The sequence below is a fragment of the Cydia pomonella genome, chromosome 13 (genome assembly GCF_033807575.1).
Source record: "Cydia pomonella isolate Wapato2018A chromosome 13, ilCydPomo1, whole genome shotgun sequence".
Classification (NCBI taxonomy): Eukaryota; Metazoa; Arthropoda; class Insecta; order Lepidoptera; family Tortricidae; genus Cydia; species Cydia pomonella.
Genome location: NC_084715.1, coordinates 2,167,643 through 2,182,441, shown reverse-complemented (window position 1 = coordinate 2,182,441; position 14,799 = coordinate 2,167,643). Strand labels below are relative to the sequence as shown.

General features: G+C 36.8%; 2 protein-coding genes across 7 annotated transcripts in view; one reads left to right on the top strand and one right to left on the bottom strand.

The window, feature by feature from the left end:
* Positions 1-14,799, bottom strand: part of LOC133523979 (uncharacterized) — a 44,660-nt gene that overhangs the window by 19,592 nt on the left and 10,269 nt on the right. The window lies entirely within an intron of this gene.
* Positions 2,228-14,799, top strand: part of LOC133523975 (uncharacterized) — a 68,895-nt gene continuing 56,323 nt past the window's right edge. For 4 of the 6 annotated variants that reach the window (XM_061859715.1, XM_061859719.1, XM_061859718.1 and 1 more), the window contains exons 1-2: positions 2,288-2,351; positions 6,594-6,701. In XM_061859715.1, coding sequence (XP_061715699.1) covers positions 2,318-2,351; positions 6,594-6,701 — 142 coding nt within the window. In that variant the 5' untranslated portion in view covers positions 2,288-2,317. Of the gene's footprint in view, positions 2,352-6,579; positions 6,702-14,799 lie in introns of all 6 variants that reach the window. The other 2 variants (XM_061859717.1, XM_061859716.1) reach the window with 2 other exon arrangements.

Sequence of the window (14,799 nt, the reverse complement as noted above, 5' to 3'; positions counted from 1 at the left end):
CTGGGGAAACGTCCCTTTTAACACATTCATCGCTGTACGGTCGTAGCGCTACGTCGTAGCCGATAATATGGATTTCTCGGTATGTAGCGAAAATGCTTCGTAATGGTAAAACGACAACGTGTCGTGATTAACGCGGAATGGGTTAAAACATGGGAAAATACATGGGTATTTCACTGTGTGAGATTAAACCTCCTGACGACCGGCGTCCTATATGTAGTATAGGCCCCAATCAAGTTTTGAGAATTTGTTAATTTGACAGAGTTAACCCTTAGATACATGTTTTTTTTGCAAACAAAAAAAAAATGTGATAAGAAAATGTAAGTATGTCAATGATGGTAAAATTTGACTATGATTCAAATGTGTCAGTTCAAATATGACTATGATTTTTATAGCCATATTTGAATATATTTTTTAGATAAAAAAATCCGTTGGTATCATATTTGATACTCCATGGAGTAAGTACTAAAAATACTTCTTGTAACATCATTAGATATTAAATAATCAAATAATATTTTTTATTTGTTGGTGGTTTTTAGTTATTTATTTATTGTTGTATTGTCCCATGTAATTCTTATTTTCTAGATACCAAATAAATAATTACAACAATCTGTTGGATGAATAAAATAAACAAAATAGCCAACTTTAAATTAAGAATTTATTTACTTAGATATACACATATAAACAAAAAATAGAAACGATAGCAACACCAAAATACAAATGAAATAAAGAACAAAAAGCATCGATAAAAGGTAGGTTTTCTGTGTGCGTTGCAGCAAAACAAAAGGGTTCTGGCTCAGTAATACCAAGTAATACGCTCCACTCTTTCGGGTGAAGCACTGATAATTCTGCTAGAACTCAATTCACGAACAGATTATCGATGTACCAAAAAATATAAATATACAAAAATAATTAGTAGCTTGCCCATAAAATAATAATAATTTAAACAATTAAAACGTCAATAGACCATGCTGATAAAAAAAATATGAATGTTGGTGCGGATACAACACAAGGTATCATTTTTGATACCGTAATAAATAAATAATAAATACCTATTATAGGACATTATTACACAAATTGACTTAAGTCCCACAGTAAGCTCAATAAGGCTTGTGTTGCGGGTACTTAGACAATGATATATATAATATATAAATATTTATAAATACTTAAATACATAGAAAAAACCATGACTCAGGAACAAATATCCATGCTCATCACACAAATACATGCCGTTACCAGGATTTGAAACCGGGACCATCAGCTTCGTAGGCAGGGTCGGTCGTCAAATGCACCAAGGGTTAAATTTAACCTTTTGAACGCCAAGAACTTTTGACTTACTTTGATTAAGGTCTGATTTTTCAAACATTAGATAAAGTTATCTGTCAGATAATATAGCACCCTCCCTTTCTTTCACATGCAAGAAGAAAAAGGGAGTGTCATATTCTTCTGACAGATAACTTTATCAGTACCCCTAGTGTAAATAAATTCGATTTCTAAACGTGACGTACGCGTTTGCGTTTAGTCTCATTTTGTATGTGATTTAGAAAGAGCGCGCCAAGCGGGACGTTTTGGAAACTCAAAATCCTATACAAAATGACACTTAACGCAAACGCGTTCGTCACGTTATGATGTCGATTAAATTTACACCAGGGGTACTGATCTTGGAAAAATCAGACCTAAAAGTGATAAAAAAAAATCGGATTATATATAATTCTTTTTTTCTTATTAACATAAAACAGATAAACAAAGCTTATCATTATTTGATACTTTGTTTAAGAGCATTGCTGATACACCACGGGACAAAGCTGTCATCCATTTAAAAAAAATAAGGTTCCGTCCTCTGGTTCACCCAATTGTTTTAATAAAAATTTAACGTATTTTTATTTCTGCCAGATCTGGCATATATATTAAGGATCTTGTTTAATTTTGACCATGTTAAAACTTACAAAATTTGAACTAATAATGATTAAGGACAATACTTGCAAAAGACAAGAAAAAGCTTATTCACCCAAATATCAAATTATATTTCGTACATAAGTTCCGAAAAACTTATTGGTACGAGCCAGGGTTTGAACCCGCGACCTCCAGATTGAAAGCTGCACTCTCTTACCACTATGCCACCAGCGCTTCCAGCTTATCAAGCATATTTTCCGTAATTATTCCCGCTGTTGACTGTACCTTTTGTCGGTAAGACTTTGTCTCGTGTGAACCTCGGAGTGCGCATAATGGTGCCAGGCATCTATTGACTGCAGTTCACACCTGATAGGTAATTCAGTATATTACAGTACTTTCCTTAGACTACGTGTGTTTTGTGTCGCGAATGTCCGAATCTGAACAGCTGTTTGCGGTCGAAGGTCAATATTCAATCATTATTTGTATCGATCTTGCTTTGCTTTGGAGGGTAGATCGTGTCATTCATGAAGACGCATGCTTTGACTCGTAATCTCATGTTGTTAAAGGTTAGATTTGACAAATCTGTGCGTCATCGCGGATGACACGAAATGTAGGTACTTTCTTAAATGTCATCGCACGTCTAATATCTATTAAAAGTGTGTAATATATATTGATAGGCTGTCATTTTTAGGGTTCCGTACCCAAAGGGTAAAATGGGACCCTATTACTAAAACTCCGCTGTCCGTCCGTCCGTCTCTCCGTCTGTCACCAGGCTGTATCTCATGAACCATGATAATTAGACAGTTAAAATATTCACAGATGATGTATTTCTGTTGCCGCTAATAACAACAAATACTTAAAAACAGAATAAAATAAATATTTTAAGGGGGGCTCCCATACAACAAACGTGTTTTTTTGCCGTTTTTAAAAATAATGGTAAGGAACCCTTCGTGCGCGAGTCCGACTCGCACTTGGTCGGTTTTTATTAGTTAAATACATTTTTATCTATTTCAATAGAACTTATCCTCCAGGACACAATGCCCGGTATCTCGGCAATTGACTGACAAAAAAATTATTTTCAAAACTAAGAATAGCATAAAAACACTTAACTAATTAGTATATTTCTCTACGGCAATACAATTAAATTAATAGGTAGATATAATGAAAACTGAGCGTGCTCTAAAATGTTGGAGCTTTGCACGCACACATGCTCTAAAATGTAGGAGCTGTGCACGCACACGTGCTCTAAAATGTTGGAGCTGTGCACGCACACGTGCTCTTAAATGATGGAGCTGTGCACGCCCACGTGACTCGAGCGGTATGCCGTGCCGTCTCTAACGGCCATAGGGGCACAATAGGACTTTCAGAAGGAGTAGCAGAGAAAGCCATATTATTGTTTGTCCTTGTCACAGTCTCATTTTCTTTAATTCCCGTGCTACTCCTACTGAAAGTTCCATAAGAGTATCTCGTTCGGTAATCTCCCGGTTCTACCATTTCATCTCTATACGCAATTACTAAACGTTGGCACAACTAGACGCCGACGCTCAAAAGACGCTAGTGTGCGGTGGCCCTAAAACAACTAAAAAGTCTACTATTTATCTAAAGCAGAAAAAACTTCCACAGTGGTTTTCTAGCAGAAAGTAGCCGAGTTTTTAACCATACCTACATGTTTCACAGTTCTTACCACCCACCTTAATTAAACGGTACACCTATTCTGCTATGTACCTATATATAAAATAAAGAAAAATAAAATAAAAATAGCCTTTATTTCTACTATTACTTAAACTTACATTTGTAATTATGATAAATCATATATTATATAATTATACTTATAACAATTATTTATAATAGAATTCGCCTCTGTGGCGTAAGCCTCCCCCATGCGTTTCCACACTTCTCTAACGCGGACCTTTTGCATCCAGTTATCGCCAACTTTTTCCTTAAATACATCCCTCCACCTTTTCCTCGGGTGTCCATGATTTCTATTACCATCATACGGAAACCATAATGTCAGCCATTTGTTGCACCTATTATCGTCCATATACGAGTATATGTAGTCTAAATGAACCGATATTTCGGTAATAGGTCAACTAGTTGAACGATGTCAGTCTGTCGGCTGGCCGGTAAATATTTAATACGGCACATTATCGACCGGCGCGGCGGCCGGCAATCGATGCCATGTGTCCACATCATGATATACTGGGAAATAAACCTTTGAATGTATATGACACTTAGGTCGCGGACTGGACGCAAGCGGCGAAAATCGAAGTGCCGTACTACAAGTAGGTATTCAACTGCGCCAGTTCTCGAAAATGGTCGTGCCACGCTCTATTGGGATCGATCTAATTATCACTGACAGGACTATTGTAGCCAATAAGCCTGACATCGTGATAATAGATCCATCGCAACGCTTGGCCGTGCTCGTCGACATCACCATCCCCCATGATGAGAATCTCGTGAAAGCCGAGAAGGACAAGTCCAGCAAGTACCTAGACTTGGCTTACGAGATAACCGCCATATGGGATGTTGATTCGACGATCATTGTCCCGATAGTCGTTTCAGCGAACGGTCTCATAGCGAAGAGTCTCCGCCAACACCTTGAGAGACTCTCGCTAGGTGATCTTGGACACGGCGCGGATAGTCCGGCGGTTCCTCTCTCTGCGGCCCTGACCACCGGCAGCATGGGCCCTGCCCCGCTGCTGGCGGCACCCTAGGTTAGGTTTTTTATAATGTGTTTATATGTATTTTGTATTGTTTTGTATGTGTTTTTATATTTTACTTTTATATATATATTATAAATAGCCTAACCTAAGATTTTAAATGAATAAAGAGGAATAGGCCTTGTTTGCCGCTCGCCGCGCTGCACGCCGCTTGCGTCCAGTCCGGTCGGTTCTCCATACAATCGTACGCTCTCATTTTAAAACAAGCTAGATTGCTCTGAAACTTTGTACTTACAAGAGTATAAGGTATATCTAATCCTCTAATTAGTTTATGTAGCTTCAGATATCATAGCGAATTTAAGTTTTTTATACAAAACTTGTTTTTGCTCTATTTTGTTTGTTTTCTAAACAGGAGCTAAATAAACTAATTACAGGCATAGATTCATGTCATTTTATAAGTAAAGTTTCATTATAATCCAACACGTTGTTTTAAAATTATAACGAAACTCCGTTTGTAAGGGAATGTAAAATTTTGCCGAACTTGCCGGGGACTAAAGAGGTATAAAGATGTCATGCAAACGGTATTATCATTCTTCTTTTCAGTAGCGATTTAGAATTAAGCAGGAAGAGCGACCATGTAGAATAAATACATAATAAGTTCAAGTTAAATTAACACTACTGCAACTTTTAAATTAAAGCAAAAATTTGACCCATCGACGAAATTCGAGCGATGAAAATGTAGTACTCTTACTATACTTCCTTAAAGCGTAAATATCTGGGAGAGCATGTTTTGCTCGGAAAACATAAAAACTCAAAAATGCACGTTTTCCCAGAGATAAGACCTAGGTAGATCGATTTCGCCCCCGAAAACCCCCATATAGCAAATTTCGTCTAAATCTTTAGAGATGACGTTTCCGTGTTCCCCGAAATATATAAATATAAAATTACTTATATAAGAATTTCGACTTTCCTCACTCCAGGGAGTGAGACAAGCTTTCGTCATAATGATGATGCTTTTCATTCATGAACGTAAATAAATGTGGTTAAGTTTACTTGATATCGAATTTTTGTAACCTTTAATATGTTCTCACTACTGAGGTGAAAAGTTGTATGTGTCACACGAGAGCAAAGTAATTTTACATCTCGTGTTTTTGAGTCCTGAGTACGCGAAAGATTCTAAGTTAGAATCTTGAGCGTAGCAAATCAACACTCGCAAGAAAAAACAACTTTCCTCTCTTGTTGCACAAATAACTATTATAGTGAATACGTGATGGCTAATGGCTTAATTTTTTTCCAGGCATAGTACGATTTATCGACCACATACGCTCCAATAGTATTTCAACTTTAGTATTAGGACTTAAGGTTCAAATTAGATTGCACTGTTGGGAAATGTGACTTGTCTTCAAATGAATCATTAAAGGTGGATAAATTGAAATATATATTTGGATTTTTGGGAAAACCTTGTATGTTAACGGCACCAATCATGGGACATTTAAGAGAAAATTTGGAGAATTTTTGATATTTTACTGACACATTACAAATTTCTACCGCTTTACGCTTTTACGTGCCTTACGTTAAAAAGTTGAATGTCTCCGAATTAGACATTCAACTTTTGTGTTTTCTATATATTGAATGAAAACTACTGCAATTGGTTTCAATATTATTAACCAATTAAAACTGTTTTTTTGCTCCAGTCATGGGATATATGGTGCCATTCATTTTCAGACTAACAAATATCAATGAAAGATTAAACTTAAGCAGCTCCTTGGCTCTTGTTTATGGCAAAATATTGCCAGCGATTAAAGACTGATGGTAAATACTTGTTTTACAGGATTTGTCTATACCATCCCATTACTGGTGCCTGTTCCATTATAGGAGTGTTTACTATAGATAGATGCGGTCTGGAATAGGGTTAAGCATTTGATGCTATGGACATAACAATTCACAACGCTTTGAAGGTTCTAGACGTTCAAAAGTTTAAAGTAAAATCATGTGTTTATTTTAAACAACATTGTAATGAAAACGGCAGATGTTTCAGTGAAGAATCAACCAGCATCGTAGAGCTGGGGGTGATGGAGAGCATCAAGAAGTGGCTGCAGGATCGAGGCACCAGGAAAGACGGGATCTACGTGCACCACAGCCCGCCGAAGCGTAAGTTAAGTATTTATCTTAGCTGTTACTGGTGAACTCTCAATATCATTTGGAATATAATAAATAAATAAATATTATAGGACATTATTACACAAATTGACTAAGTCCCACAGTAAGCTCAATAAGGCTTGTGTTGTATGTACCTAGACAACGATATATATAATATATTATAATTATAAATACTTAAATACATAGAGTCATGACTCAGAAACAAATATCCGTGTTCATCACACAAATATATGCTCTTACCAGGATTTGAACCCGGGACCATCAGCTTCATAGGCAGGGTCACTACCCACTAGGCCAGACCGGTCGTCAAAATATAATAATTTCAAATTCCAACTACGTATACCCTCGTGTCTACATTTGCCCTCCCCTTGGGACCTTAAGGGCATGGTAAATAGTTCAACTTAAAACAGGAGCAGTATGGCTACCACCAGTACCATACTGACATTTTCGTTAGCTTGTGCGTAACTTACTTTCTGTGCATCTTGCTCGTACTCGCATATTAGTGGAACTTCTGCAGACGTTAGCGAGTACATAGGCACTACATACATAGGTATAAGTAGGCACTTGGCGACCGGTCTGGCCTAGTGGGTAGTGACCCTGCCTATGAAGCCGATGGTCCCGGGTTCAAATCCTGGTAAGGGCATTTATTCGTGTGATGAGCATGGATATTTGTTCCTGAGTCATGGGTGTTTTCTTTGTATTTAAGTATTTATAAATATTTATATATTATATATATATCGTTGTCTAAGTACCCTCAACACAAGCCTTATTGAGCTTACTGTGGGACTTAGTCAATTTGTGTAATAATGTCCTATAATATTTATTTATTTATTTTATTTATTTATAAATATTTATATATTATATATATCGTTGTCTAAGTACCCTCAACACAAGCCTTATTGAGCTTACTGTGGGCTAAGTCAATTTGTGTAATAATGTCCTATAATATTTATATATTTATTATTATTTATTTATATATATCTACATATAGGTATAGGGACATAGGCCAGTTTGACACTGTTAAGGCAGGCGTTATAAGGGCACAGAATAAATAATACTTAGTAGTCTTAGTACTACCTTAGGTACAGAAATGACATTTCCTACATAACCGAAGTTTGACAGCGATTCAGGGACGAATAGTGTTGTCCCTTTCTAATGTATGGCACTATCCCGTTAAGCATTTCGGGTTGTCAAAATTCAAGTCATTATCTTATCTGTGGTCGTGCACGTATAAGGACGTCAAGTTGTGTCAACCTTAAGAGGCTGTCAACACCCAATGTCCTTGAAATTGATGTTACCTAAACAGTTTTTTAAGAAAGACTATTTGGTTTAGTCAAGTAAGAAAAATATATGTTCATATTAATTATATTTCAAAGACCGTGGTTGTACTCGATATATGATTGAACGAAATCGGCCCGATAGAAAATAATTGCAAAGATTGGTCTTAAAATCACAATTAAACGGTTTTATGTCTTTATTGTTTTGACTTATGGGTCTGCAATTAAAATCACAATTTCAAAACATTTATATCTAAACCGCTGTTGAGTAAAATATTACACTAATAATCCACTTTTTTTATTTAAATATTTTTCTTATTATTCCCTTGCCCAGGCCCAGTAACATGCGACAGTGCTATCTCATTTACTCCGATACAAATAGACAGTGTGCGCACTTTAGGTATTGACATTGACAGCCTCTTAATAATTGATCGGAGCAATGCTGAGCCGACTGGAGGCGGGAAAAGCCGAAAGGAGGAGTGTCGCCCCACTGATAAGGGCAAAAATTCCCAAAAAGAAACTAAAATGAAAGACGATCGTGTGCAGCGCGAACTGCCAGTATGAAAGTGTCGTGCAAACACTATGTCAGCCGAAAAGCCTATCGCGTGTTGCAACATATACCCACGATTAACGCCATATACTCCTTCGACATTGATTCGAAATTTAAACCTTACCTTGTAGGTATCAAATTTGATTTTGCAATAACCCAATGTATTTATATATGACGTAAAGCGTGGATGTTTAGCCCGTTCCGTTTACGAACAAACATCTGTAAAGGCCCATATTACATTTTGACGCCAACAAGGTACTATGACAATGTAGGCACTTTTGCAAATACTCAAAAACGGCGCAACCGATCATGTGCGCTATAGTTTTCCTTGATAATCTTTATTAAGATTTACCTACTTGACAATTTTTTTTCATATTTGTAGACCCATGGTTGGTCTACATATATATCCACGCCAAATTTCAGCTTTATAGCATTAGAGATCACGGAGCAAAGTCTCGGACAGACAGATAGACGGACATGGCGAAACTAAGGTCTGTTTTTTTATTCCGTAGACTAAAATGACGTTTCATATGGATTTGTTAGACCTGTACCCCAAAAGCATGAAATTGTTGTAGTAATTCACCGAATCGCATTTCACCTTGAATGAAAAAGATATCACTGGATTTTTTTACTTGACGCACTTTTTCCCGTAGCCTTTGACATTAGTTTAATTAATTTGTAGTATTTAATTTTTCGTGTAGTATGTTACCGAAGAGGCATTTCGCCGCGATCGACGTTTGTTTGGGACTCTATTTAACTTGATACGTTAATTTGATGCTTGCACTAAAATTAAGTGTTTTTTTTTAAGCACGTTTTGTACTTGTAGGATTAAGCCTCAAGTGCTATCAAACTCATTAAAATTTTATCTATGTGACGTTGACGTTGCGTTGAATCACGTCGCCAATACAATACATGATCGAGGTGAAATGCGACTAAAGTAATAAACGATTGAGTCACAACGTGATGTTTAAATGCACGGTCGAGGTGAAATGCGACTAAAACTTATAGCCACTAGAAAAAAAAAACTATTGAGACACAATGCGAAAATTAAATATGAGATCGAGGTGAAATGCGATTCGGTGAATTACTACAACAATTGTATGCTTTTGGGGTACAGGTCTAACAAATCTTCATATGTAAGACATGACATTTCTTAGTGCCACATGAAATGTCATTTTAGTCTACGGAATAAAATGACGTTTCATGTGGTACTAAGAAATGATAGACGAAACCCTAAAAACTCTATTTTACGCCTTATTGCTAAGACATAAGATCTAACAATGATCAGTACTCTATTTAAAATGGTCAAGTTAAAGCAAACACAACTTGAATAATAATAATAAATAATAATAAATTCTTTTATTTCAGATACATGCGATCCATAATTATAATGCGATAATAATTTAGAAATTAGGTTGAAATCGCTATTTCATGCATAAATCTTTAAAGAAATTTAGCCGTACATACGAGTCAGTGAATTTACTAAGAATTGATTAAAGAAGTATTGTGTGAATTCCTTGTTGTTAGGCTCCCTTTGTCATTTATATACACGATGTTTACTTATGGCAGGTGACTAAATATCTGTATATATATTTTTCATCACATTTGCTCGAAAAAGATCTTATTCATGCAGGTATACTGAAGGACAAAGGCCTATATTGTTCCCACGGGAGTTACAGATTGTGAAATCATCATTATCATCATCTGCCTGCGCCATTTCCCATCATCTGGGGTCTCCTTGTCCGTTTTCTCCATTCTGGGAGATATTAGGCGATATCTGGGTTCATATTTGCTTGTTTCAGGTCGTTTTGAACCGTCTTTAGCCAGTGGCGGAGGTCTTTCCGCGCCCATGCTTCGTCGATGGTATGTCTAGGGCTACTCGCGCCATGTGGTCATCAGAACGCCTGAGGATGTGTCCATACCAGCGCAAAAAAAAATCTAGGACTTATTCAACAATGGGGGCGATTTTGAAGCTACCTCTGATATATTCGTTTCTGATTTTGTCCAGCCTGGTGACGCCCGCTGACCAGCGTAACATGCGCATCTCAGTGGTGTGCAGCTTAGTGAGATGTTTCTTTGTAGAAGCCCAGCACTCTGTTCCATACAAATTAGCGGGACGGATCGCGGTTCTGTAGCGTTTCCCTTTGGTTCTTAGGGATTGTGAAAAAAAAGGGAGTTATCGCCTTCGTATGGGTGTGGCACTAAGACTAGGTATTGCTGTGTGTGAACCCCAACAGTCTGTGTTCGGGGCTGTAGTCCAAATAAATGGTCACCACGGACTGGGCTGCGTACGTTGCGCCGGTAGGTTCTCCAGACACCAGAGCATTAACGAAATTATTCATCGTGCACTGGTGTCTGCGAATCTAAATGTACCACCAGCCGTAAAAGTGCATGGCGACATTATCAATGAATTCATTCATGATTGATCCATGCAATTACCATGTATCTTGGAGCCCCAAGGCTTGAACAGGATATTAAATTTGTAAAAGGCTCAAAACATTAATTAATAGTTATCGAGAATAGTTGATAGTTTCACTTGAGCACGGAAAATGTTTTTATACGCCGTGTTTTTTTTTTTATTTGCGTTAATTTCGAGGGTGCATTCCTGAGCTTAAATTAAGTAACTTTCTCAAAGACACCGATATTCTAATTAACTCGATTTTGGAGATAATCAATCATTAATGTTTATCTTATTAACGCTCTTACGAGCGTGTACACAGCGTGTGCCTTAGGGCCTGTTTACTTATTGATTAGTGTTTAGTGCGAGTTCATACATTTGCTACTAAACGTAAGTACTATCTCGGACGATCGACGTTCGAAATGACATTAATATGTCACAGTTTTCAATTGTTTGGTTGAGTTAAATGTAATGCCCGTGTTACAACAACGCTATATGCAACATTTATTAGTTTTTATAAAAATAAAAATAGTAAAAAAAAAACAAAAAAAGTTTTTTTTGAAAATTAACTATGCCATTTAGTTTCCTTAAACGTACTTACCGATACCCCGAAGTTAACGAAATTCAATAAAAACACGGTGTATATGTTCACAAGTTTGAAAAGAGCGTGTATTATTTAATATAACTTATAACATTTTCTGAAATATAATGCCAATTATTATTTTATACTACATGCCAAAAAGTTAAAATGCCACTTTATCGATTTGTTGCTACGATATTATGCCATAAACTGCTATTTTCGTGCCACAAAGTTCAACGAAAAAACAGTTTTAGGTCACTCGTGCAGTAGACATTGTTTTAATGTAACTTGTATATTTTAATAAGCGAAGGTCAGTTCTTATCTTAAACGATTGCATAATTTTTAAAGCTTAGACGACCACTGATTATGCAGCTACATGTAGTAGTAGTAAAACACTTTATTGTACAAAAAGAAACATAAAACAGGAAAGAACACACATCATTTGTACAAAGGCGAACTTATCCCTTTCAGGGATCTCTTCCGCATGTAACAGGCATTTATGGAACCTAGGCAGAAAATAAATCAGATTAAGCTAGGTGCCTTAGGTTCAGAAAGGGAAATTTTTGTAACGTACCGCTTTTTAGAGTTTCATAGTAATTAAGAAACCCTTATAGTTTCGCCATGTCCGTCTGTCCGTCCGTCCGCGGCTTTGCTCCCAGATCGTTAGTGCTCATCAATGGCAGCAGACCGGTAAAATAAAAACAACAAAAATTTTGGATACTTCCCATACAAAATAATATTTTTTGGATTTTTTTTTTTTGCTTTGACGCAATAGTGTGGGCTATTTTTGATAAAATTAATGTTTTCGGAAATAATCGCTCCGAAAGAGAAAAAATGTGTCCCCTCTCTAACTTTTGTACCATGGGTCCAAAAAATATGAAATATATCATGAAACAAAAGCTTAGTAAATACTTTCAATTAGAACTACAGCGAACATGATGGGTCCAGCCCATTTTTAGTTATTGTAAAAAATCTTCTCTTAGTAAAAATGCATACAAAGCGCTGTGAGTGCGAAGGTCTGTACCTTGGCCAGCCAAGAAAGTGGTTTACCACTTTTCGACCCTATTACTTGGCAAATAGAGTCGAAATGTGTTAAACCACTTTCTTGGCTGACTGTACTACTCCCTTATGCTTGTAATATACATGATTCTTACTAATTAATAGGCCATACGGACCTGTTCTGACAGCATGATAACTACGAAACCCTACAATGAGCATGGCCCGACATGCTCTTGGCGAATTTTTTAAATGACAATATGGCTGCCATAAATGAATTAGCAATATTGTGGATTTTCTTATTGATCTAATACTGTAATAATAAATAGGGTACAACTGTTATAAAACCCTGACATGACTAAGTACCGGCCAGAGGTCGCGTTTCCCGGGAAAATCTTGATACCGCGAGCTAGGATTTTTCGCGCACGATACAGTGACATCTAGCGGGTAATTTGACAACTACAATTAACTCCTTGCAAATAAAATTAGGAAATACAAAGTATACACGGTTTAACACGAGGATCGCGAAAGAATTTAACCACGCACTTCTCAGGCCAAATGGAGGAAAAAATGTTATATGATAAATGAATACGTATATTTATAAAATGTTTTTTTTTTTTCAATGTATTTGTTAAGTTACATTTATGGTAAAAATGGCACTGAAAATGTTTTTTTACGATTTTTTTTTGTAAAACCTAGTTTTTGCAAAGGTTACTTCGACTTGTCACTTTTGAAATCTATCAATAAGGATATTTAGACTACGCCCTATGGAAGGTACAGGCCAGGAACAGAAACTCCTTAGGCAGAATTGTTGTAAAAGTGTCCAGCGGTCAGCTATAAATAATAGTTCCAAATCTCTCTAGAGTAGCGCTAGAGTAGCTAAGAACCTAATAGGCGTTATTGACGGAGTGTTGTGCGCTGTCTATGATTTGATTTTTTTGTCAAGTATTCTAGGTATTGTAGCGCCACCTATTTAAGGTTTTTTGATGACACTTTTTGGTACATGGAGATTTAATTCCTTACCTCCACCTTCCATACTACGCCCCATAATGGCATCATCATAAGTTACAATAAGAAGGTGTTTTTTTTTTATTCGTATTAACTCTCAAACTGCGGCGAAATCCAGAAAAGGCAATTTATTTATAAGAAAATATGTCATTTTTGTCTCTAAATGTGATCAGGAATACACTGTCAAAATCTTTCGGTTTCCTCATGTTACACCGTGTATACATACAGAGGTTTGACAAAATAAGTAGCAGAAATGGTATTAAGTTTCATCGAACGTTTATGACCCGGTTAAATTTAGTAAATATAAATAATATAACGCCAACTATTATAAATTTTATAAACGTGTTCTATGTCCTCGTTTACTTGAGAATACAAGCAGATGTACCGGAGGTTTCTCAACAAGGCTTCTGCTATAATATGGATAATTGATTAATCCAAGGAAACCTCACGGCGGTTGAGGCTCTTAAGGCTGTTTAGTATACATATTGACAACATAAAGTACATACATATATACACCGTGGGCCAATTAAACCCGACAGATTTAATCACGCATTCCTGAGGTCATAAGGAGCAAAAAATGTTATATGAGTTTTGGCCGAATTTTTGCCGAAAAAAAAAAATTCCTTTTGCGTTTTCTGTACACGACACGTTATTTATTTTTACACTTGGGTGAAAAAAAATCATTACAACGAATAAGTAAAGTTTTTTTTTTATTTACAGACTAAAATTGCGAGTTTACTTTAAAACTTTAATATCTGTCAGTAGGTATGTCTAAACCAAGTCACATAGTGGCAGCGTCACAGCTAAAAAGGCGTTTTTGACTAAGTTATAAAAGAAACAAATTTTCACAGAAATTGTCATTATCTCTAAAACAAGACCGATTTCAGAAAACATTGTATGACATTTTAGTCTCTAAATGCGGCCAAGAATACACCTTTGAAATCTGTCGGGTTTAATTAGCCCACGGTGTATATACATATGCTCGGCATTAGACTTCAAGACCGAGTGAGGAATGTCGAGATCCGACGCCGCACCAAGGTGCGAGACGTGGGTGAGGTCATTACCAAGCTGAAATGGAATTGGGCGGGACATGTTGCTAGGCAGAGTGATGGCAGGTGGACCAAAATGTTGACAGATTGGTGGCCGCTTTCGGAAGAAAAGCGCCTGGCGTCCGTTGGCTCGTTGGGTGGACGTCATCCGAAAAATCGCGGGACACTTCTGGATGCGACTAGCCCAGGACCGGGATAAGTGGCGACAATACAAGTCAAGGCGCGCGTCTT